The sequence below is a fragment of the Varanus komodoensis genome, unplaced genomic scaffold (assembly GCF_004798865.1).
Source record: "Varanus komodoensis strain SLA01 unplaced genomic scaffold, ASM479886v1 scaffold24, whole genome shotgun sequence".
NCBI classification, from domain to species: domain Eukaryota; kingdom Metazoa; phylum Chordata; class Lepidosauria; order Squamata; family Varanidae; genus Varanus; species Varanus komodoensis.
In genome coordinates this window covers 7,974,563-7,999,554 of record NW_025335641.1, presented here as the reverse complement: position 1 = coordinate 7,999,554, position 24,992 = coordinate 7,974,563, and the positions used below count along the sequence as shown (strand labels likewise).

The following is a 24,992-nucleotide window of genomic DNA, read 5'->3' as shown; positions in this document are numbered from 1 at the left end:
AGGTAAACAGTGCTAATTAAAGAGAATATTTTGTGATGTTCTCCATGCTTCTCCCAAAATAATGGCAGAAGTCAAATAAAAGAAGAGAAGCTATAATCTACAGCGTATAGAAGCTTAGCACTGCATTAGGCTAAGCATACTTACTTGAGAGTAAGTCCCACTGAACCCAATGGAACTTGATCTGAGTAGACAATTACACCTCTTGGCTAGACTGGTTTTTTAAAAATGCAATTCACTTCAATGGATCTAATCTAGAACCAACATTGACTACAATTGCCCTTCAACAGTGCAGCCCAATCAGACAAAGCTTTTCAAAGTGTATTGCATTATAACTGCTGGATTGGAACAAATTGCAGAGCTTTATGTTTGTAGCTTTATCTTAATATGAATAAATTCCTTCTTTGACTTCCCATTGCCTTTGTCATCCAGCACTATTTTCTTGCCCTTCCAAACACTCTGTTGGCCTTTACCTCTCACATATCCCTTACCATCACTCATCTAATTCTATCACTCCAGCACAGTCCCAAACTCCGCTGCTCCTTTAAATTAGCCACCCCCAACCTGGTGCCTTCCAGAAGTGTTGAGAACCAGCCAGTATGGCCAATTGTCATGGTGATGGGTGTTGTAGCCCAACATACCTGAAGGGCACCAGATTGGGAGAAGATTATTTAAATCTTGCCTATCATACTGCCTTCCAAAACTTCATCTTCTCTTGCTTTTCTTTTCAGGCTCCCCACAAAGCACATCTCTTTTGATTAATTCTGTAGGGTTAACTCCTTAGTTCTCATCCCACCCAAAATGAAGTATGAGTACATATAACTGATTTGGTCATAGCAATTGTTGCTCTCATGAACTATACCACTACCCACTGGGTGGTATAAATATATTAAGAACAACAATAATATCCATTCCTTCCCCTCTGGTCACTCTCAGTGTCAAAGGTTTTAATCTCCTCTTGGAGCAGGGTTACATTTGTTTGTTTTTTTTAGTATTTGTATTATTTTGTAAACATCAGCTGTATGAATGACCCTATATAAACAGGATAATCTTTTGCAGTTTGTCCTGTACCAGAGCAAGCACTACTCTATTAAGAGAAAGATCTTTCCTTGTTTTGCTCAATATTGTGAGGCAACTGGACACCAATAGTAATGTGAGTGGATAGTTTTTATTGCTTGTATTGCTATGGTATGGCTCAGCAGTATTGTTGCCAGCCACAGGACCTCATGGAATTGGAAGACAGGTAAATATTTTTTTTTTCCTGATGACCAAACAAGTGTCAGTTACTTAGGGTTCTATCAGAGAAACACAAGAGGCTTGAAAATATAAAGTAAAGCTCTGCCAAGGTCAGAATTTGTACAGATATGCCCTGAGGCAGATGTTTTGATATCAGATCTCCTAAAAAGTGTAGGTCAAGATAACCATGTACAAAAGTAACTGAATATTTTCTGTTATGAATAATTGCAAAGAGCCAAATGTATAAATCCACTGTATATGATGACTGTAGGAGCTGGTTTAACTAGAGATGGCCTCACTCTACATTGTTAGACTTAACAATAAGGAGTCTTTTTAAATGTAAAATGATGTGCTGGTGTTGCCTGTCTCTCTCATCATTAGACAGTGAACAAGAGGGAGGTGTTGTTGTTGTTGTTGTTTGATCCTCAACACAGGTAATTAAAGATTGGTCAGGTTTTCATGTAGATAAGCATCAGTCTTTCTATTAAAGCATTAGAGGAATATTACAACACTCAGCCAAGCAAGGCATTCAGAGGATACAGACCAATCACTTCATGAAGTTTAACACTTAACTTCACTTTTATAGCTCTGCTAACTTCACAATTTTGGTGGCTGAAGTTTTGGCTTTCCAGTTTTCTTTTTCACCAAGGCACTGTACCTTCAACATGGTCAAGTGGAGAAAGGAATGAATTTACTCACTGAAACTTTTTACAAGGGGGGATCCACTATTTTCCCCCAGGGATTTTTTGAAAATTTGAGAAAAACTAACTCTTCATTTTTTATTTTGTTCCCTCATTTCTTTCAAAGTCTTAGCATCAATAAAATGGCCTCACAAATCCTTTTACTGTAAAGGTAAAATGGAGTATGTGGGAGGCCAGGTACACACAACAGGATAAAAATGTACTACTCTATTAATTGATAGTTCATTGGCTACTTAACTGATAGCAGTGTCCTGATGGACAGAAACTCACCACGTCCATTCTGACAAAACAGTCAGGAAAAAAGTGGCACTTTTAATAGATAAGAACAGGTTTTTCTCCCTCCTTTCAGTGTTGTATATGCATGAAGTAAGAATTCTATTTATCGCGATTACAAAGACAGGTTCTGCAAATGGTTAAGAGTGCAGGACTCAAGAGATCTGGATTCAAGTCCCCTCTCAGCCATAGAGATAACTGGGTGACTTTGGGCCAGTCACAGGCACTCATGCTAACCTACCTCACAGGGTTGTTGTTGTGAGAATAAGACGAGAAAAGGAGGCAAATTGTGTAAGCTGTACTGAGTTCTTTGAATGGAAAAAAGGCAGGATGTTAATAAAAGAAAAGAAAAAGAAAAAAGCAAGTGTGGTCTGGGTTATGTTGGTTTTATCATCAAGGTTGGCTAAGGATAATGTGAAAGTGAAAGGAATTTAGGCTTTTCTAACCGATATATACTCATCTCACTTGCTCCTTTCAAGGCTCCCTTGGAACTAAAGTCAGGCCTCTGTCAGCCTGCCCCCTCATGGCTGAAGTCACGCAGATACAAATGGAGGAAGGCTCCTGCCCGGCCTTACCTCTTCTGACGATAAAGCCAAAGTTGTGCAGTGTGGCTACTAGGGCCGGTGGTGAATTTTCCAAATAGGCCTCTTAAGTTGGTTTTGAACTCAGACTTTAGTTAAGAGGCAACTTTGCATTAGTTGATACATTTAAATAGAATGTATGCCAGTGAGAAACCCCCTCTCCCCTGGGGGCCATTACACTTTGATCATAGAGAGTGTCTAAAATAAGATTTCCATTTTTCACTTGTTCTGGGATGGTTGTTGTCTTAGTTTTATAACGGTTTTAATTACCTGATTGCAAGCCACCTAGAGATGCTATGGCACAACAGATGGCACACAAATGGTTTAACTAACTAAATAAATAATACTGAATTTTTAAAAGATGCAAGCAAATGCAAGTTTAGGTAGAAAAATGCATACAATTCTCAGCATGCCCAGGTTGTAGGCCTTTTCCTGTCTAAATTTGCATAGGTTGTACCCTACGTTCAAAGCAAAGGAGCTTATATAGCTCCCAATTATCCTCACAACAACAACCCTGTGAGGTAGGTTAGGCTGAGAGAGTGACAGGCACAAAGTCACCCAGTGTGCCTCATAGCCAAGTGGGGACTAGAGCCTGAATTTCCCATGTCCCCACTCCAGCACTCTAACCACCACATCACACTGGTCCTCCTATATGAAAAATAATTGAAACATTACATGTAACAAACTTATCAATACCCTGCATCACCCCAGTGTGCCTTTCCTTTCCACATTTGTCCAGGAGTGTGTGGGATGTTATGCATATGTGATGTTTAGAAGTGATTTTATTAACAAAACAAATTAGGCTTTGCCACATGCTTTTTTAAAGTCTGATTTTAGTTTCTCCCTTAGATAATATCTGACATGCCAGTTTCTCAGAAAGCTATGCTGTCAGTTCTGTTTGCTTCTCCATTTTTGTATATAGTTATGATTGCAGAAGGAGTGGATAGGATATGAATGGCTTTTCCTTTACAGGCAAATCCAGCAGAATGGAGATGTGTTGAATAAAAGACACATGGGGCAGATAAAGAAAAGAATGGACCCTTGCTAGCAGAGGGGTTGACTATCATAAAAAGGGCAGAAAATAAGTTGTTGTCAATTCTTAGAAAGAATGCAGCTCTTTGACAGGAGTATTGGATCATATTGACAAGCTTGCCAAGTATCAGAGTCATACTGTGAAGGTCAACATCTTCCAGGAACCAGAATCTAGACAGGAACTTTTGTGCCATCTGCAGTCTACAAATCTAAACAAATACGAAGACCCTCTTCCACCAGCCCAGTAAACATTTTGAAGGCATCAGCAGAGGTTCATGTGCACTGGTACACATCTTTCCTTCCCAACCTTTCTACATATTCCACTCAAATCTAGCCACTTTAATCTGCATGGGTCTAAGTATGAATGTTAGAATAGGAAGGATGGGCTTTTAGACCTTCCCCCTGGCCCCAACAGGCTCCAAGCTTATGTCTTCTCCTTTGGGAGACTGAGGCTTATCTCTCAAAAAAAAAAAAAAATGTGGGCACTAGCACCACATAGGATGTTTTCTATGGGACAGTTCTTAGAGGGACAGTTCTCTCCTTAGTTTACTCATAGATTCCAACACTAGAAAACACAAGCAGTTTGCACCAGTTTTGTGGGTATTGAGTTAATTTATGCAAATTACAGCAAATCATGTTATTCTACTAACCAAATATATCTGAAATTGTGGGTTGTTTAATGTTTGGCATTTATGGGTCACTGACCAGGTCTAGGATGCCCTGAGCCTGCAGCAGGGGAAACCCAATGACTTGTAGTGTCTCAACTTCAAGTGGACTTGATTTCAAGTGGGACCCTGTAATGCAGTGGCATGTGGGTGCATATTTGTAATTGTATACTGTTATTCTGCATATTCATCTTGAAGCTCATCACTGGTTTAATACTGCAGTGACTCCATTTAGAGGTCTTGCTTTACACAGCAAATACATTCATGTTCCTGTTTATAAGTTTAGGCAATATATCTGATTTACTTCCTTCCAAGAGTTGGTGTGTTTTCCCTTTTTCCTCCCTTAATAAAATCCAGTGAAAGCCTTATGATCTGAGTCTCTCTGGTTGGAATAAACTTTGGCAGATAACACTGATCATAAACTGAACAAATAATTCCTAAAACAAGACCTAATTATTAAGGTATTAACAGGCAGACATGAGCAGTACTAAAACCATAAACCCCTTTGAAGCATTATTCAAGAAAAAAACACAGGGGAAAGTTATAGCAACCAGAAAGATTATTTCAGATTGTTCTGATAAAATGCAGTGTGTATTATTGTTTGTTCTAATATTTATTAGAATATATTTCCACAATAAAGTATTTTAACATAAGCAGACAAAAAAACGCCAATGAGAATTGTGTCAAATTATAAGGTGTGGGTTTTCTCCATACAATACAGAAAAACAGATATCACAGGGAACAATACTGAAAACCCTTTGGAGACAGAATCAAAGCTTCTGCAAAGGATCAGTTATATGAGTATAATTTTGTTTTTCTGATGGTATGTAAAGCCTGTAATTTTAAGCATTTTTAAATTAGTCTGTTTTGCAGGAAGCCTAGAAATCTGAAAACACAGTACAATTCTATAAATGTCCATTCTGAATCTCATTTACTTGCATGGAACATACTTGCAGGCATTGTAGCCTAAATAATATGGGATTTGTTTATTTATTTTCCTTAGCATTAATTTGCATCATGTATCTCCTTTGCTTTCCTATTTGCCAGCTTCCCATCATGGCAGTGTGAGCAGGCAGCCATTTTGAATATTCAGAGGATGGCCAAGGTTTTTAGTGTTTCCTGAACTTGGGTGGCAGTTGTCTGAGAGCTGTTTAATGCACAAATAATCCGGATGTGTTGGATTATAACTCCCATCATCAGTGCTAGCAGGAACCTGGTGGTTGGGAATGATAGGCATTGTAGTTCAGCACATCTGGAGGCAACATGCCAAAGGGAGCTGCACTATCATTTCTTCATGTCCCCTGTAGTGTGTCTGAACCAGAATACACAATTATGTGAAAGTAAATGTGCCTAGTTGTAGTGAAACAGTCCCAAGTGGCTATTCTGTATGTAGAATTTAATCTCCTTTGAGAACATTTAAGGTGCTGCTGCTGTTTTTTTTAAATAGATGTGACTATTACAGGCCAAATACACCTTACTTTTCCTCCAAAGAGCTCATTGCATTGTTTGCAAATAATATTTATAGGGTGTATAGCTGCTATTGTAGCTGACCTTAGGATCAGGCTGTGAATGAGTAGCAGATCCTCATCCATCCATGGAATAGAAGATGCTGCCTTTCCGAGATACTAGTAAGTGCAGAAGAGGAAAGTTCTGAAGCAGGAAACTCCTTGTTCACAGCCTCTCAGCTGCTGCAATAGGGCTTTGTTTTAACTGGGTTGGAGCAGCATCCTCCACAGTATGCATGCACAGCTTGTTTAAGGGGTGCAGGGAACATCTCCAACATCCCCACACCCTGAGGCACTTTGACCAATGGTAGGGCTGATTCTTGATATCCTTTCTAGAATAATCCTATATTCAATTTTGTATCTCTTTACCTCAGGAGTGAGAACTTGTAGGAGAGCCTCAACTTCCATCAGACCTTGCGAAAAATGTTGAGGGAATATTTGAGTTGCAAGCCAAATTACCTAAAGAGGCACAGGTAGCCTATCCCTGATTTACATTAATTTGGAGTCTTTGTCAAATACAGCTCATGGGTGGCTTTGTTTTGATTTTAAGCCCACAATGCAATTCTGGTCTATTTGATTTCAGTGCCTGATTAATAAAGACTTGGTTTATGCATTGTTTTTTTTGAAACTGATTTAAAAATATAATTCATGGGAGTCAACAGAACATTTATTTAACGCACACAGAATCTCCATCTTTTGATACTGCGCAAAACAGAAGTGCTTGCTACACAATGTAAACCCTAATGTCTCTCAGCATTGTTTTGTGGAAGTGGGAATCTATCGCTGAAGAAAATGGAAAACCAGTATGAATTATCCATATGTGTATACATCTTAGTGAGACTGCTGCAACTCCAAAGTTGCAGTTATTGGTTGAATGGCTATATTCTGAATTAAGAAGCACCAAGTCAAATGGTTCACACTGTGCTAGACCTAAAAAAAAAATTGCACTGGTCGTTGTGCTGTTTCTGAGTGCAATTTAAAGCAATGTTGCTTACTGTTAGGCCCATGCATCTGGAGGACCACCTTTGCCCACAAAAGCCTGAGTTCATAATTGGAGGCCCTTTCTAGCATTTCCTACACTTATTGAAGTGAGACTGGTGTTGTCCAGTGATAAGGCATGTTTGTGTTTCACCTCACCTGTGGAATGACTTCTCCAGAGAAATAAGTGTAGCACCAAGCATAATTATTTCCACAGGCTTTGCAGAAAATATGCTGAGTTGGTTCTCTCTGTTATCAGTGAATGTGTATCTCTCTCTGGCTTTAGATTGTGATCATTCTACTGTTTCTCTTATTAAAATGATTTTCAAAAATTGTATCAGTCAATATTGTTAGCAGTATCTTTCTGTGTTTTGTTTTAAATGGTGTCCTGGAAATTTACTAAGCAGAAGGATCTTAGTAGATTAAGAAAATCTGGTACTATATATAACATAAACGTTAAATGAACCGAGTATGAAGTTACCATGAATCGTTCAAAAGCTGTGCTTCACAGAGTCATTATGAAAAAGCAATTGTTACATAGCTCAAAGGATTGAAATCTCAAGTTAGATTAAGCATTAATAGGGTCGGGTCCAGAAGAAAATCCCTTGATGGAGCCCTACGTATGAGTATTCTACTAGGTAAACAGGCTGTTTTAGGATAAAATGTGTACTCATAGCCACTTAGTGTAGGCAGAATCTATGGAATCAAAGTAGAGACAAATGCCCAAAGGCTTCCCATAGTGAATGTACGGTGCTCTTGCCACATAACAGCATCTTTGTTCTTGTTCAAAAAGCAGCAGCACACTAACATGTGGTTGTGATGCAATGCTTCTACAGCACAGCTTTTTCCTTGCACGTGTACACAAATGCTTTTTTGCTTACAGTCACACTCCATGACATTTAGCAGCCTACACAGTGGGGCAGAAAATCCTGGAAGTGGGAATTTGACAGCACTAATTCAGAAGACAATTATATTCAACTGTCAGACACAAGGCATTATGAATGGAAACAAAATTTTATTTGGAGAGTGGATACCGAATGCATTCCCCATGCTACACAACAGTTGGATATGGCTTTCAGTAAATGTAGATTTATGTAAAACAGTTGCCAACTTATTTTTGTTATGCAGCATCTTATGCATACATCACCATGAGATTTTGCTAAGCAAGCCATAACAAACAGTCTTCATTATTCAAACCACTGTCAGAGAAAGGCAATTTCTGGCCTTCCTCTTTGTATATGCTTTGCAAGGACAGCAGAAAACCTTGGCATTGTAAATTCAGTATTCCAACTTAGGGCATCTATTGCACCAACTACTGTTAAAGGTTGTGCAAACCCTCTGCCCTGGTTTGCACAATCACTGCAACCCTGCCCACAGACATCAGGCTTCCTTTTCAGACCTTGGTCTGTTCTGTCATAGAACCTGGGTGATAGAGGTCAACTGAGTTTAACATTCCATAGATAACCTGAAGAATGTTGTATGATTATTTGAAGGTTATTTAACAATCATGGGGACCCTGTACCTGTGGTTTCAACTGGCTGCCTGTCCAAACCACAACACATGTGACTTTAAATAAGCCATGGTGGGCTGCAGTGATTGTGTAAACTGGTTCCATCATTGGCTTTCAGATAGCTGGGGAACAGATGTGATGGCTGTTTTACTTGCATCCCCGGAGAGCTAGAACATTTCTTATGTGAACTTGGTATGTAGATGACCATCTCCCTGTACCGACCATGGACTGTGCAAGAGAACTGGATGGTATGGAAAGGAGGCCAACCTTTCTGTAAAAAACAAAACTGTGGATAATAGAAAATCCAGATGGAAAATGGGAATTAAACAAAAAACAATTCTAGGGGTAAAGTTCTGCCTGGAAAGGGTGGCCAAGTACTGTGTGTGTCTATCATGTATCTCAACTGAGGGACCAGCAGTGCCACCAAAATACAACACAAAACTTAGACAGGAAACATAATTAATAAAATATAGTGTGGACAGAACAGGCAAAGAACAGTTCAGCCTAATCTCTGCAATTAGAAACACTGCCCAGCTGAAAAGCAGGCAAAAATTTGCTTGGTTTGGGCTCCTGAAAATTAAACATGTCTGTTTGTACCCCAAAGGGCAAAAGCTGATTGGCTGGGCAAGTGTCTTCTAGATGGTGCTGGACTGCACTTCCCATTGTCCCTCAGTATTAATAATATTGGCTAGGACTGATAGGAACCGGAATCCAAGAGGAACTGCAGGAGCACATATTCCTTAATTTCATCTCAAACTGATAGCACAAATGAAATGTTTGTTAAAAGACACATACTGAAATGATACATACTAGCTTTCTCTACTGTCTTGTAAGCATGCTTGACTCCAATTCGGATCAGCAACATGGCACTCTGGTTCCTGACTCCTAGCTGAACAGATCAGAGGAAGCTGCCCAGCTGATATAGGAACTCTGGGATACAAGCAGCCAGGTTCCCAGAGCGAACCAACAGAGAGAACAAGCAGGAGTTATGTGGCAGAGTTCAGTGGGGGAAGTGAAGGGGGAGGTCCCTAACATTTTTTTCTTTTTTCTCCCCCACTTAGTTTTCTTCCTTGTAAAATACTCCCATTTACTGGTAAGACTGTGTTGTTAATGTTCAGAGAAGAAAGGAGGAAGGCACTGGTTGCTACAACAGGCCCCACAAGGTAGACTCAAAAAGGTAGCAGACAGGATGCACTGAGAAGACTCCTCAGTGGTGGTGACACTACAACATCCATGCCATGCCTGTTTTCTTGCCTGAGGGCAACATGGCCTACACATGCGACAAGTGCAGACTAGAGAAAAGGTGAGAGCACTAGGGCAGTGAAGGTCCAATCTCAAGGTAATGAAAGAAGGTGAAGAGTTTTCTGACAGACCAGTGGAACTGCAACAGCTAAGAGTAGTACAGAAGCAGGACGCACATCAACAAGCTGAGGCACAAGAAGAAAACCCCGAGGGAAGGGAAAATGAGGAGGAAGCTTTCTGCAAAAGGGTGAAAGTTAGGTGCAGAAGAACTAGAAGACAGCCTGCACCACTGGAAGCAGTGGAATTATGGAACTGCTTTCAGTTACTTGAGGATGAGACTGGAGTGCAGCCTGCAGTGCAAGAATTGCAAGTCATCCTGTGCAACACTGAGCAAGACGCTAAAGGTCAGCTGAGTAATGGCAATCATGCCAAGGCTTGCAAGAACAAGAAGAGCAGAATGCTGGCTGTGGGAGACCCCTGTTGCATGGGATGGAAACACATGTATGTCAGGAAGACCCATGGACTCGTCAAGTATGCTGTCTCCCTGGAAGACACATTAGTGGTATAACTGAAAGATTGCTAAGGCTCATACAGCCCACTGAAACACATCCCTTCCATCTTATACATGTGGGAACAAACTGATGAAATCTCACCAGACTTTGAAGCTTTGGGGAGGAAAGTCAAGGTCTTTGGGGCCCAGAGTTTTCTTTTCAATCCTTCCAGTTTGTGGAAGAGGAATAGACAGGGAAAGAATACTCCAAGTGAGTGCCTGGCTGCAAAGGTGGTGCTGACATGAGAGATTTGGTTTCTCGGCCCATGGGCTACACTTCTTGGAAGGAAGACTGCTGGCAAGGGATGAGCTGTACCTTACAAGGACTGAAAATAATGTATTTGGCCATGGCATGAAGTTTATTGGCAGGGCTACAGGGGAGGGAGAAGTACACCTGGGTGTAAGAACAGGCAAAGGTGGCCTAGGAAGGCCTTGGCAGTTATAGGCAGCTTATAAATACATGTATGTATGTATACATAAATAAAGGCTTATCAACCACAATTGAGAGAGCAGCTCCAACACTGCCCAATAATAGTCTTCCAAAAAATGTAGGAAGAGTATAAAGCACGTGGTCTTCCAAGTCTATATATGCCCAGAGTATGGCAAACAAGCAGCATGAACTCTTAATACAGGAGGGTGAATACAACCTGATATATGTAACTGAAACTTGTTAGAATGACTCTCATAAATTGAATTCAACAACTAAGGATATAACCTGGTCAAAAGGAACAGAAAGGGAGGTGGAGTCACACTATATGTTAAAGATACATATCTGCGCAGAAATACAGGAAGATGAGCTTAGTAGCCCCATCAGGAACATCTGGATTAATATAAATTGAACAAGGAATAAAAGGAACACAGTAGCTGGAGACTCTCACTGACCATCCAGTCAAAGTGAAGGCAAGGATAAAAAGGTTTGAAAGTAGGGGTTTGAACTTAGTGGCCATCTGTCCCCTTCCAACTCTATTATTCTAGGATTCTGTATTTTGAGGGAGGTGGTTTAAAGTTTTCCCCAATTTTTAGTGAAATTCCTCCTCCACCCTGTGGAGGGAAGGGTTAAAAGAAAAAAAGCTTCCATTTATTTCAATTTGGATATTTTTTCTTTAATTCCCCCTTGGTCCCAGGCTCTATAAATCCCTGGGTATAAATCCCAAGTCTTGCTTAGCACAGGAAAATCTTTGTCTAACTTCACATTCCACTCTGGCTGGAACTAGTAGGAAGGAAGTCCCTCTAAAGGGATTTCCAGCTTTCTCCTGACCTCGGGAACCAGGTTGCACAATAAGGGGGCAATCCACAAATGATACACTAATGTTATCTTTGTTCCCAATGCAATGCAAAAAACAAAAAATAGAAAATAAATAAATATAAAATAACATGTATTTCTTATGTCAGCACATACATGCAAAATGAACACTTTCAAATACAACCGTCTATAAATGGTTTCCATAAGTTTTCTGGCTGTGGGAGCATTTTCAGTTTAAGAAGTCTTTCCTTCTGAGAAGTGTAGACATGCTGCTCTCTTCCCGCATCATTAGCCAGATGCATCACCACCCTGTGTGAGAATAAGCTGAGTGACACTGTCATGTTTTCTTGAAAGAGGCCGTGACAGTCACACATTATGAACTCAACCCCTTCTAGAAGTGTACTGCTTCTAGATCAAAGAAACTGAAGTAGAGCAGACCAAGGAGGATGTCTACCTGAAACTGTAACTCTCAAACACAGCATTAGCATTCAGATGGATTATTCACAGGGTTGTTGATTTTTCAAGTCAACACAACAAACATTTCTTTCTAGAAATGAACTGTTATCTACCCTTTCTAACAATACCCATGCAGTCTTAAATTTAAATAAGCAATTTAGAAATTTATTGAAATTTTTCAAAACCAAAGAAGGGTACAAAACCAGTCTGGAGAAAACAAACCACACATGCTGCTTTTTATAAATAAATTCAAAAACATTTCCATTGAAACTTTTCCTGCAAATTCAAACACACATTTCTAGTATTTAAAGTACTGTTGGCACACATCTTTTGACATAAACACTGTGAATCTCTTAGCCTGGAAGAAGTCACTAAGTCACTATATGGAAAGTGATGGAAGAAAAAAGGCTAGCACTATTTATTCTGCATTCACATTTCAATTCATTGAGTATCCGGGAATGTATGATCAAGTGGTGATTGAAAGGAGGAAGGAAAGTAAGCCATAACTTTTTATATAGGTCATGTAATTTTTCCAAAGAAGGGGGAAAAAGACATGCTCAAAAATAGCTTTTACAAAACACCCACTTAAATTCTCAAAAGTTTATACCTGCAATTGAATCTTAGTTAGAAACAGAACACTTAATGGACAGGTCATTGCAATATCAAGGTCCAATTCAGATGCAGTATTTATTATTGTATGGAAATATTGCATCGAATATTTACTTGCAGAGGTACAGGGAGAAGAAGAGAGAAGTCTATCTCAAACACTTGAACACTTCAGTGATGGGTTTCTAGTTCAAGAATTGTCCACTCCCCTTGAGGAGAAGAACAATCATCGGAGGAAAAACTTGCCACTGTGATGCTTGCAGATGAATCATCCAGTGGAGATATTAGTTCAGTCCACCTACTGAAAGTGTCAATCTGTGCTTTACCCTGAGGTTGTGAACTGTCTCGTGCCAGAAATAGCGTCTGGTTGATGAGATATTGTGCTAAGTTAAGGTCTTCGGGAACAGAGTTTTTGATGTCCAGGTTTGACTCCTGATCAGATAACAATTGCCTGAGAAGAGACCAGTCCTGTTCTGCATACTCTTGATCTTCAAAATCCACTTCTACAATGTTCACTTCCGACTCCATCCTCTGCTCAAAAGCTTCTCCAACATCCATCTCGTATATTGGAGAAAGGGTTTTTGGAGGCCGATGCTCAAACATGCAGGTTTGTGTCAATCTGTCACAATCATCTATGTCTCCTGAAATAATTCATAATACTACACATTGTAAAAATTGCACATGTTGTTCCCCTCTGCAGGGCTTATGTACAGCATACTTAACTCAGTGCAACAGAACCAATCCAACCGGGTAAGAGGTAAGGAAAAAAACATATACAAAGTTCATGAAAATTTGAGCATTTCTTGTTTGTTATGTAGGTAAAAAAATGAAACAAAGTATGGCTTATAAATAAAGTTAAAGCAGCATCACCACTGGCAATTGACAATAAATCTCCATAATCAGAAAAAAATTCTGATACAGAAAATGACAAGTCATGTAAACCAACATTTAATGCACATGGATTTCTAAAATCACTAAGCTTGTAACTTAAAACTCAGAAGGAGCAGAGTGGGAGTGGGAAAACGAAACAGGAGGACAGGTTCACTAGAAAAGTGACTTAAGCCAAGTCAACTTCAAAAGGGGCAAAAACAAATGGTTGATCCACAGGCTTATATTTCAAGCATTGCACATGCAAAGGGCAGCTGCAAGCAAGAACAAGCAAGCAAACAAAAAAGAGTTACAGCTTGAAAGGTCATCAGTTTGTATGGTTCTTTTGAATACAAATTGTTTCATAACTCTTGAATACACAGAAGCTTTGAAAGAAAGAGATTCAGGTACTCTGTGTTGTACTTGGGGGTGGGTACAGTGTCAAATTCCTGTTTTAATTCAGACACACAAAACAACTAGACAAGAAGTTACCTAATGATGGAAAGCAAGCATAAATTTAAATATATTACTTGGATTTAAAAGTGTAATCTTTCGTTTTTAAAAAAGTTTTTTTTCCATTGGCAAAAGTTAGAAACACAGAAATTGCAAAAATGTATTGGGGTGCAGACCAGCTCCCACTGAAGCCAATGGTAAAAGTCCCACTGAAACAGTAGAAAGACCAGTCCCTACTTCTGTGCAAAACAGAAACGAACTGCAGTAATAATGAAGATAGCTCTTAAGGTAAACAAGCAAAGCAGTTTAAGAATATTAATGCACTTATTGCACATCCCACTTTGATATATATTATTTTATGTTATATTTATTTATTTATATAATAGTAATATCTGAATCATATAGCTGTCAAACAAATGAATATCCAAGCTTCCACTAAAAGGCGATATTGCCCAAGTCCTACTGGGACAAAACTAAACTCATAATCAGGAGTGGCTTCCCACTCTTAGCTTTGTCCAAGATAAATATTCCCAACTGCCAACTCAACAGCAACTTATACCATATACTTAACTGTTCATAATATTAAGTAGTTTAATATTTTGTCTGAAACATTATCATTTAATTCTGTATCAGTCTGGATAAAATTTCTAAACATTTCTACTAGAGTTAAAGATGTGATCCCAACTATAAATTTAATATGTTGCTAACATTTAATATCTCAAGGGATTTACTGTTTTTATTTCTGTACGTTACCTGCAGATAAAGCAGTGTTAGAGTATTCAGTAGATGCTGGCTCACTCTCTTTCACGTGACCTTCTGGAGTCAATAAATGACTCCTACATGGATCTACAGGCTTTGTAGAACTGTTCTTTTGCAACTCAGTATTATCCCTCTGATGAAGATCCAAGTGACATGGTCTTCCTTGAGATTTTGAATCAACATCTGAAACTTTATTGCACTGAATGTCATTATTCTCTTCACTCCTAGCCTCTTCTTTACCTTCTGCAGCAGGCTGGCTATACCCTACTGTTTTCTCTCTAGACTTTTGTTCTGTAACTGAAGTAGCAAGGTTATCTTTCTCCTTTGACTCAGAAACACAAGGATCCACAGAAGAGTTCTCATTATTATCCTTATCAGGCTTCTTACACTCTAAGAATCCATCCTCGATCTCCAAGGAGAATCTTGAATAAAATGTTTTGTTGTGATGCTCATGAGGAATGCCATCAAACACATCAGAAGGTGTGGCAGCATCCAAGGAACCCTGAAGAGGTGTATGGACCTCCCCACCATCATCAGACCCCAGTTCTTCACATTCATCCACTGAAAGCAATACAGACCGCTTAAAGTTCTTGGTGTCAGAGAATTCTTGGTTCTCAATGTCATTTTCTGCTGCATCTTCAAAGGCTAGATTCACTATTCCATGAAACTGTTGAACAGGAGCTTCTGGGGGTGGTAGGCGTTCCACAGCATTTTCATTTTCAGACTTTTCATCTTCTGTTTCATCTGCTGAAGAGGAAACCTGATCAGCTTCCTGAGGAAATTGTGTGGGTGCAAAGCCAGCATTATTTCCTCTTGACCCAGCCCTTTTCTCACCACCTTGATGTGACCAAGTTTCAGGCCTTTTTCTAGGGATCTCATCATCACTTGTTGAAATAACCCGAAAGAGATCAGAGTTTTCTTTTTTCATTTTTACCTCTATCCTTAGGCTAGCATCATAGATTTTTAGTTCTTCAGGTGTACTTGTATCACTGCTGCTTCTGCCAAGGAAATCATGGCACAACATGGTGCTGCATTTTGAAATCCCTCTTTCATTGGAGCCCTCGTCATCTTGAGAGCCTCCAGCATCATAGTCTTCTGATCTTGGCTTTATATCATCTGAGGATGTTGCTGCACTGCCTGTGTCAGATTCAGGGCTTTCTTTTGGATCAAGTGCACTGGAGCTCAAGTTCCAATGATCTGTAAATGGAGCATCAGAATTTTCATGGCTCTCTGGTGTTTCTGTGGTATCAGTGTCTTTAGAGGAGCATTTCTCAGCAACCTGGCCTATGGAAGATTTGGAAGTGGCATCTGATTCCACTGTAGCAGACTGGGATTCAGTCACAGCAGACTTATCAGAAAACTCATCAGTACTTTCAGACCCTATCACAAAGGCCTTGGAAGACTTCCTTTCCTCACGTTCAAAGTTAGAGGTCTCACCAGCTGCTTCATAAAACTGATGCAATAGAACATCTCCACAGTTAGCATCCTTTCCAGCTTTCAAGTTATCTGTAGCTTTATGATCAATTGATGTTTTTTGGATCAAAGGGTTCTTGTTTTCTCTCAGCTGTTTCAATGGATGCAGGCAACCAACAGAATCAGGAAGTGTTTTGCACTTTAACATGTCCTTGTTTGCAGCCAAGACGGTGGGATTTTTGTTAGCATTCTCACATGCAATACTCTCCCGATCCTTAACACAATGCAATTCAGTTGCATTACCTTCTTCCACATTTTTACTTATAAGAGATGTATCATCTTTTTCATTTGTATGAACCTGTTTTTCTGTCTTTTCAGTTTTCACTGAAATGCTCAGTTCTGCAACATATGGCTGTTCCCAATCTCCTCTGGAGTGTCTTTCTTCATGAGGAGTTATTTTTTCTTTATTAAGTATGTGCCCTTTATCTATCTCAAGCAAAGATGTTCCACTGCTGTTTTTCTTCCCTGGACTAGATTTGTTACTGCCAGGTAGCTGAGTTCCCAATGCAGCAGAATTTTCATGCTTGGGAGCCAAATTCTTTTGCCCTTCTCCATGTAAGTTCTTCTGAACTGGTGACTCACTTCTAGGATGCTTCATGCTTGAAGATGAAGCCTTTAAAGCAGGTTGTCCTGTAGCTATTTTCTGTTTTTGGTCTTTATTGATCCCTATTTCACTCTTCTTTGAATGGGTTTGGGTTTTGGATGTTACTATTATTTTTGCAGTAGCTTTAACAGAAGTAGTCTGCAGAGGTTTAGACTTTTTCTTTGACAAACTTTGTTTCTCCAGTTGTGCCAAATGTTGTGTCACGTTTTTTTCTTCATTTTGTTTTGGAGAAAGTCCTGACTTCAGTGAATTTGGTAAGTCTCCTTGTGAACCTAACAGGAAAACATCTTAAGGTTATAGTATATCCCAAGTAACAAAATATTTTTATCAAGAAATGCAAACAAACAAGATTTTATCAAAAAGCCTCTGCATTTTAAATTGATGTGAAAATTGTGGTAATTTAGATACCAAAAAGAAAGCGGGGGTGCGGTGTGGATTCACATGCCATGGCAAGGAACCATGCATGGTTTCCAAGCAGCAGGGTTTTTCGCCTGGATGTGCCTGACAGATGATTAAATGATTTCCTGGCTAGCATGACTTCTACCCTCCTTACTGAGTTTTCTGCTGTTAGCACATATCCAATTAGCCACTGTATCTGACATTATATCCCATGCTGGATGGCTGGAGTAGCTCCTGAAACAACTGCTGATCTTTCCAGGAGACTCTGTGGGTAGCTGCATAGTAGAGCCATGGAAACCACAATGCCAGGTATGGATGATCAGAGAAACCATGGTGCAGCGTGAAAACCATAGAACAGACTGCTATTTCTTATCATTCTTTCTAAAAACGAAATGTATCATGCTGAAATACCACCAGAAGGTTCACTCAGCACAACAGACTATCCTGCGCAAGAGACCACTTTGGGTTGTTGTGTCATGTGAACTTCTTCTTTAAATACCCTTTTGGGGGAAAAAAGTAGAAAATTATAGCTGCCTCCTGCTGAATCAGAATCAACACAGCCACACTATGCAGCAGTTTTACACTCAAAAGGAAAGAATTAGTTGGGCCAAAATATGGGCATGTCCATGAGTAGGATCCATCCTCATGTTAAACACTATTGAATATGTTAACAGACAAAGGATTACCAACCAGCCTTATGATCACATTATTATTGGATTCTTGTAAACTGCCCAGAAAGCTTTGACTAAGGGGTAGTATGGAAGTGGAAGGAAGGACAGAAGGACAACATTGCATTTGAGATTAATATTTTTAACAACTCCATGGTTTTTAAACCTATGTACTAATTTCCCAGATGCTGTCACTAAATTAAGTGTCATTTTCAGGTTACATAGCTCTTTCAAACAATACAAATTATCTTTAAGTTTTCCAGTTGAGATGTGGCCAGAAAACATTAGGATCAAATTCTATTATTTCTACAGCCATATTGTCTCATTCATGACATTGACCTGAACTACCTGTTATGCCAATCTATCTCAGGGAATAAAGTGTGGTGAGTGCACCTGATAGCAATACCAAGATGTAAATTAATGGCAGGTAACTGGAATCCTGAATCAAATTATGAGCATGGAGCAAGACAACTGGAAGGGCACTCAAGTCAACAGGATTAGACAAGCAGACCACTGGAGGGTGGGAGTGGTGAGTCCATCCATCCATCCTCAACGGCATTCTCAGAGTGGGCTTCCAGCAAAATCTAGTCGCTGAACAGAAATGTAGATGGATGCATTTCATGATGGACGGCTCATATAACAAAGGTATTTTCCTAATCTGTATTTTGTCAAGCATTCAAAAACAACACGAGGCTTTTATTTCTTTTAACATGATCAAGATTCATTTCTTTCTTATTTCTTGTGCATGAGTCTTCCACTGTGGTAGAGATTCTGTAGCAGGACAGAATTTTCCAAGCTCTCAATTACATATTATTTCGGAGCTGAAAAAATGTCCTTTACATGCTATATCCTAGTATGATTTACTTGATATAATTCAGCTGCAACAGCAGCCTAAATAGATGTTCTTTGCAAATGAGCAATAAGCAATACAAACTACAATTTGTATTCTGCAAATTCTACTCTGCAATTTCATTTACGGGCTCAGTCTGAGTTTACCTTGATTTTTTGTAGTATTAGCTACATTCTTGGTTTTCTGCTGAACAGTAGAATTGCCAGCTTCGCTTCCCTTTTTCTTCAAAACTGCTTGTGGTGTATGTTCACTGTTGCCCTTTCCAGTGCATTTTTTTACAACACTGAAACAGAAACACACTGCTTGGATTATTTGCACATTTAAAGATCTAAAAGATAAGCACCTTTAGATATCTGTAGGTCCTGAACTGTGGGAGCAAAATGGGTTGCCTTACAGTGCAGCCATATATTTTTTAAATAATAAATAAGAAAAACATAAAGAAAATGGCCTTCCCAAACAAACTGTAGTACATAGCTTACAAAGAGGGAAATGATACAGTGTTAACTAGTAATTCCCTTTCTCATGGCTTGCCTAGCTTACATCTCTATGTGAGCATTACCTAAGAGATAACTCAACACCTGCATATTTTGACAGATGCAAAATGGAGTGTTTTGAATGATCTGTAACACAGGCTAAAGCCTAAAGCAGTAACTTTTAAAAAGCAACAGTATCTAGGGGTCCATACATTTTGGCTTGACATACTAGCTAATCATTATCTATAGCTACCACCACACCACTGCCATCTGACTGAATCATCCAGAGGGCTTGTGAAAGAGGTGGGATCTTATTTGCAGCTATGACGGGGTTTAAGAAACAGTGAGAAACATGCACACTGTTTCTCACCTTTTCCAAATGAGGAAAGATCCCTCCCTTCCTCTCCAAGTTCTCTTTAATTCTTGAGAAAAGAAGCAGTATTGTGGAAACCATGAGGCCAGGGCTGAAAAGCGCTAATCACCACTAGTGACTGAGGTTGAGCAGCCCTGGCAATGTCAGAACAGAGTTGTAAATGAATTCTAGAATTAAGGCACACATTTTAGCCAGGTCGACCTATGAGCTCTATTTTCAGTTCAGAAATAAAAGCCCTAGTATATGAAAAACTAGGAACTTGACTTCCAACAGACCTGTTCATTGGACTATTAGCCTCAACATCATTAACACTTTTTTTAGCAGGGGCTCCGTTAGTCTTCTTCACTGCAGATTTTGTTTTCAAAGCTGTATGATGAAGGAAAAGTAGAATTAGACAGTAGGTGATCCATGATAATGAGTGCCTACTGAAAGTTATGATCTCAGATGTATTTTTATATTTTTAACTCGCTCTGTCTGCATCTCTCCCCAGGTGTCACCCATTTCATCCCAAACATAGCAAGAATGATTATCTAGAATTAATTTGAGTACTCAAATGCTTCTTACTCCAATAATCTCAACTAATGATTCACTGGTTTAAAAAATGTATCCAGGTCATTGAACTAAACAAAATAGTATTATATGTACAAATAGGAAGAAGGGGGAGAAAATGTGTTTTGTTCTTACTGCTATTAAGCAACTGTATCTTCAAGTAGCTCTTAAAATATTTGCAGAGATCTTTTATAAGGGCACAAGGGTTTCCTACATGCCAGCCCACATTTACCTTTCCTACCTTCCTTTAAAAATTACGCATCAGTAAATGCAGACATCATAACTCACTTTGAACCCTCTTTTAATTTAGTATTACTTTTCATAGACTTTCACAGTGTATGGTAGCTTAGTAAGTATGAAACTAATTTCTCATTACCTGGATGCTTTCTCCCTTCATCTGCTAGTTTTTCCTCCTTGGTTTCATCTAGATGTTCAATGGACATCCGCAGATCTGTACTTGAATTGGTTGATTTACTTAGAGTTTCAGTGCCGATAAGAGAGGGAGATTCCTTTCCAGTGGGTTTTTTCACAGGTTTTGCTTTAATCTGTACACTTGAACTTGCAGAAAGTACTTTGGGTCGAGCACCTACACTTTTACCTTCTTGGTTTTTCAAGGCTTTGCCACTTCCTGCATTTTTGTGTCCACTAGCAGATAATGACCGATCAGAATCCTGTTTTGTAAGGAAGCTTTCAGCCTTAGCATTTCCATTAGTTTCAGTTTTGGGCTTTATAACAGCTCTAGCCTTTGGTGAAGGTGTTTTCTCCCCCATCTTGGCCTCTTTTGTCATCTTGCAAACTGCCTTTTTACTGTCTTTCCCCTTTAAATCGTCGTGTTTCAAAGCCTTATTAGCGCTGTTCCTGTTGGTAGCCGATGTATGTCCAGATGCTCCTAATCCATCGGATTTCATTTTATCCCGATTAGTGAAGGAACCACACCAACTGTTTTTCTTTCCGTCTGCTTTCCAAGCAGTATGTTTAATACCAGAAGCGTCAGTACTGCATCTGTTTAACTGGAGGAGAAAAGACAATAATTCATCAAACCCAGTAGGAGAGTTGTGGTTATTTACTTTGGAAACTTACTCTGTTCAGCATGAATCTTAATCTTATGACAATACTTGAAACAGAAATCGCCTTTCCTGTGATTTAGAAACAACAGAGAACCAATTTGTACATCCAAGACGGAAACCCTACTACACTTACTGCAGGGAGAGCAGCAAATATATTAGGGTATCAAGAGTCACCTGGTGATTTTGAATGGATACAGCAAGACTCTGAATGAATAAATCAGCTATCCTCTGTACTGGTGAAATGCAAACATGGTATGAGGATGAACGATGTTGATTTACAGGCCAGATTTAAGTGACTGAGTATTGCATATGCTTTGAACAGCATCACACACAAAGTAAAGGAAATGTTTTAATATTCAAAGCAACTTAATTTCTTGATACAGGCTCAGTATATATAGACCAGGGGCGAATTCCAACGTAAGTCCTGTTTAGGGTAGACTGACTGAAATGAATGGGACAAGTTAGTAATGATTATCCTAAGCTCCTTCCATTTCAATAAGAAATCCCCAGTGGATATAATGGGACTAGCTTTCTGAATAAACATGCATAGGATCATATTGTAAACATATAAAAGCTAGTTTTGAACATCCTTTCATAGTAGCATGACTGATCAGCAGAATAGAGTATGGTGATAAGCTGGAGAAACCCAGGATGGAACCCTGAGATCGGCGGGAGAGGCCCTTCTCCGGGAGCCCTCCATGGAAGAAGTTAGGAGGGTGGTTACTCGGAGGAGGGCTTTCTCAGCGGTGGCGCCTAAGTTATGGAATGCGCTCCCCAGAGAGGTCCGCCTGGCGCCGTCGTTATTTGTTTTTCGGCGCCAGGCGAAGACCTTTTTATTTAAGCAGTATTTTAAATGTTAATATTATTGAATTTTATCTGGCCAGGGCGGCTTGTTTTATAGTGTATATTTGTATTTTATTGTATATATTTTAAAATGTTATTTTAATTTTTTGTTGTAAGCCGCCCCGAGGCTTCGGCGAATGGGGCGGCATAAAAATGTTTTAATAAATAAATAATAAATAAATAAATAAGAATGATTCTCATTAGTTAGGGCCACAAGGGGCAGTTTGCCCCAAGTTGTCCTGAGTATACCTTTTGCTTTTCCTATAGAAGAGCAGTGCTATTTACTCCTACGACACAGCAAAGTACTTAAGAATACTTGTGAAATGAAGCCTAAATCAGTCTAACCCTCATTGACAAGGATCCTGTTGGGAGTTATATACATTTCTATGTATATGTGGCCTCTTGGGGTCCTTGCAATATGCAATTCTACTTGTTACATGCACACACACACACACACAAGTGCACACCCATCACAATGGACATTTTTGCTAGGAATTTCCGCCCCCCCCCCCCAATCTTTTCTTTTGTCTCTTTTCCATCTTTCCTTTTTAAAAGAAGTCTTGTACTGAGTTTTACTGGACTTCAAGGCACCTTAAGATTTAGCATTCTAAAATACAACCAGTTGTGCCCAGATGCATATTTGACTATAATTCTTAATGATGGCTTGAACATGCACTTGCACTCATTACGGGCTGGAGTCTCTTGCAAGAGTATCTTCCAAATGAAGGAGGTCCATGGGGTATGTGCGTTTCCTCTGAAGAATGCAAAATACTGCTATTCCAAATGTTTGATTGACTAATTCTCATGAGGGGAACAGACCACTTCCACCTTACAAAGGACCCTAAAATACAGTGCCAAAGAGTTCATAGATGGACAATAAATCAGCTAAAATTATAAGGTAGCAGCAATGGCTGAAATAACAGCATGTAGCCATTGATGGCTGATATATTAGCATCTAGCCACTGGTAAATCCAAGTCATAAAATAATCACCACTCAGCAGCTTTTTTTCTTGTGGGGGAGCATGTATCTCATAATGAGGGGAAAGTCTCCTTGCAAAAATCTGAATGACTTATAAATGTCAGACTGTTGGTTTTGCTATAGTTTTACCTGAGAACTAGTGAATGCAGGCTTTTTAGCAGGTCTTCTAGCATCGCCTTTGTCAAAAGCAGCTGTGTAAGAAAAGCACACCTTCCTTTAGGAGATATTAGAGAGAAGGGATTGAGAGAAACAGAGACTGAGAAAGAGAGAGAACGATCATCTAGGGATAGATCCCTTAAGCAGAACAACAAAGGCAGCACTCAAGAACAACCTTCCCCAGCTGAGCACCTGGCGGGCACTGGCTGAGCAAGACTGGTCAAGAGGAAAACACATTTTAAAAACAGCCAAATCAATATGCTTGCAAGGGCCTTCATTTCACACAGGTGATGTTCCGTCTTTTCAAATCTTTTACCTGGCATTTTGTCAAAAGCACAACATTTGCATCCATGAGCTTCCCTGAAGAGGGAAGTGCCCCTTGCAAGCAAAATCCTCTTTTGGGCTATACTGAAGTCATATCATGCCAGTTTCTTTGGCTTGGTAAGACAGCTCATCACATTCAAAGTTCCCAAATAGGGCATGCTTGACTGAAACTCCCAGATGTGGCACCATAATGAGACCTCTGCAGTGCTACAGCTTACGTAACCTTCACAAGACAGATGCAAATAGAGGAGTGGACCTGGCACATTAACATCCTTTGCCAGGGTGCAATTTTTCTATGCCCCAAAGAATTACATCAAATATTTAGCTCAAGCAACTCTTTAAGTAACTGCACTATATTTTATGAAGGCATGAATCAATCCACACACACTCAACCCCCATAAAACCACTTGTTCATTGGATTCCTCAGTGAACCTTGGTTTTGTAAAGGAAGCCATGGATGGGTTTGTTTTTTTCTTTTTAAAGGGATGACTGGTTAGGGACATTATACAAACACTCCAGCATAAAATAACATTGTTTCGCTAAGTGACTGGTAAGTGAAGCCAAAGGTGGAGGGGGTGTCTTCAATCATACACATTTAAATTTCTCTATTTTTAACCTATTGTTGCTGAATTCTTAGTATCTGGAATCTCAAGGTATCATTAAATTAGAGCTTTTTAAAACTACACGCTTCTTTAAAAGTTCATGGGAACATTCAGATCATTGCCAGAGGAAGGTAACTCTAGATCTGATCATTACAAATATAAAGATACACCATCATGCACCATCAAGTTTTTCCTCTTTTCAGACTATTTCAATTATAATGCAAGAATTAATGACATGCATTCTTTAAAAATCACAGACCCATGTTTACTGATAGAAGGAAAGGCACTAACTACACGGATGCAGGATCAGTTGCTGCATCACATCTACAGATTCTTGTGCTTTAGCACTAGAAAGCACTATTTAGAATGATGCACTCTGGTATTCCAAACCCATTTCCAATTCGGTCAGAAATGAGCCTACAGTCCTGAAAACAAGCAAGAAAGCTTGCATTAATAAGCACTTAACAGCTTTCAATAACAATTTATAATCTAGTCCATCCAGAGTGCTCTTAGAGAATAAGAAAAATACTCCATGGGAGCATTTGTTTGATGCTACCCAAATGCTTTGCAAAATGCTATAATCTTGAGCATGCTGCATCTACTTCCCTGACTGGAGAAACCGCATGACTACAGCGCAAATATTCAGACATTGCCCCGAAGCCATTTTCAGGTAGCTCATCTGCTAAGATTTCATTCCATACATTTGAAAACAAAGAAGGGAGAGGGGAGGGCCAGAGCAAGCCTCCTTTTGTTTAGCTTCAAATTCTGGTACTTAAATTTTCAGAGGCTACTATACAACCCCTTAGCATCCCGTTTGACAATTCTGCAGCACACACAGCATCACAGCAGCAAATCAAGGGTGAGACGGACATACCCTTTCCTGAGATTTCTTAATGGGAAAGATTAAAGCTTTCCGCAGTCTATAATCCTTCAAGCTCTATGTATGCTAAATTAGTTAAGAGCTCTGTGTAGAGTTCT

The 24,992-nt window shown here is 39.4% G+C and overlaps 1 protein-coding gene across 5 annotated transcripts in view; it reads right to left on the bottom strand.

The window, feature by feature from the left end:
- Window positions 1–12,112: 12,112 nt before the first annotated feature.
- BTBD8 (BTB domain containing 8) overlaps window positions 12,113–24,992 on the bottom strand; it is a 53,976-nt gene continuing 41,096 nt past the window's right edge. For 3 of the 5 annotated variants that reach the window (XM_044432348.1, XM_044432350.1, XM_044432351.1), the window contains 6 exons: window positions 23,062–23,123; window positions 20,420–21,053; window positions 19,770–19,860; window positions 18,795–18,931; window positions 14,649–17,003; window positions 12,113–13,216 (listed from right to left, as the gene is read on the bottom strand). In XM_044432348.1, the coding sequence (XP_044288283.1) occupies window positions 12,747–13,216; window positions 14,649–17,003; window positions 18,795–18,931; window positions 19,770–19,860; window positions 20,420–21,053; window positions 23,062–23,123 (3,749 nt within the window). In that variant the 3' untranslated portion in view covers window positions 12,113–12,746. Of the gene's footprint in view, window positions 13,718–14,648; window positions 17,004–18,794; window positions 18,932–19,769; window positions 19,861–20,419; window positions 21,054–23,061; window positions 23,124–24,992 lie in introns of all 5 variants that reach the window. The other 2 variants (XM_044432352.1, XM_044432353.1) reach the window with 2 other exon arrangements.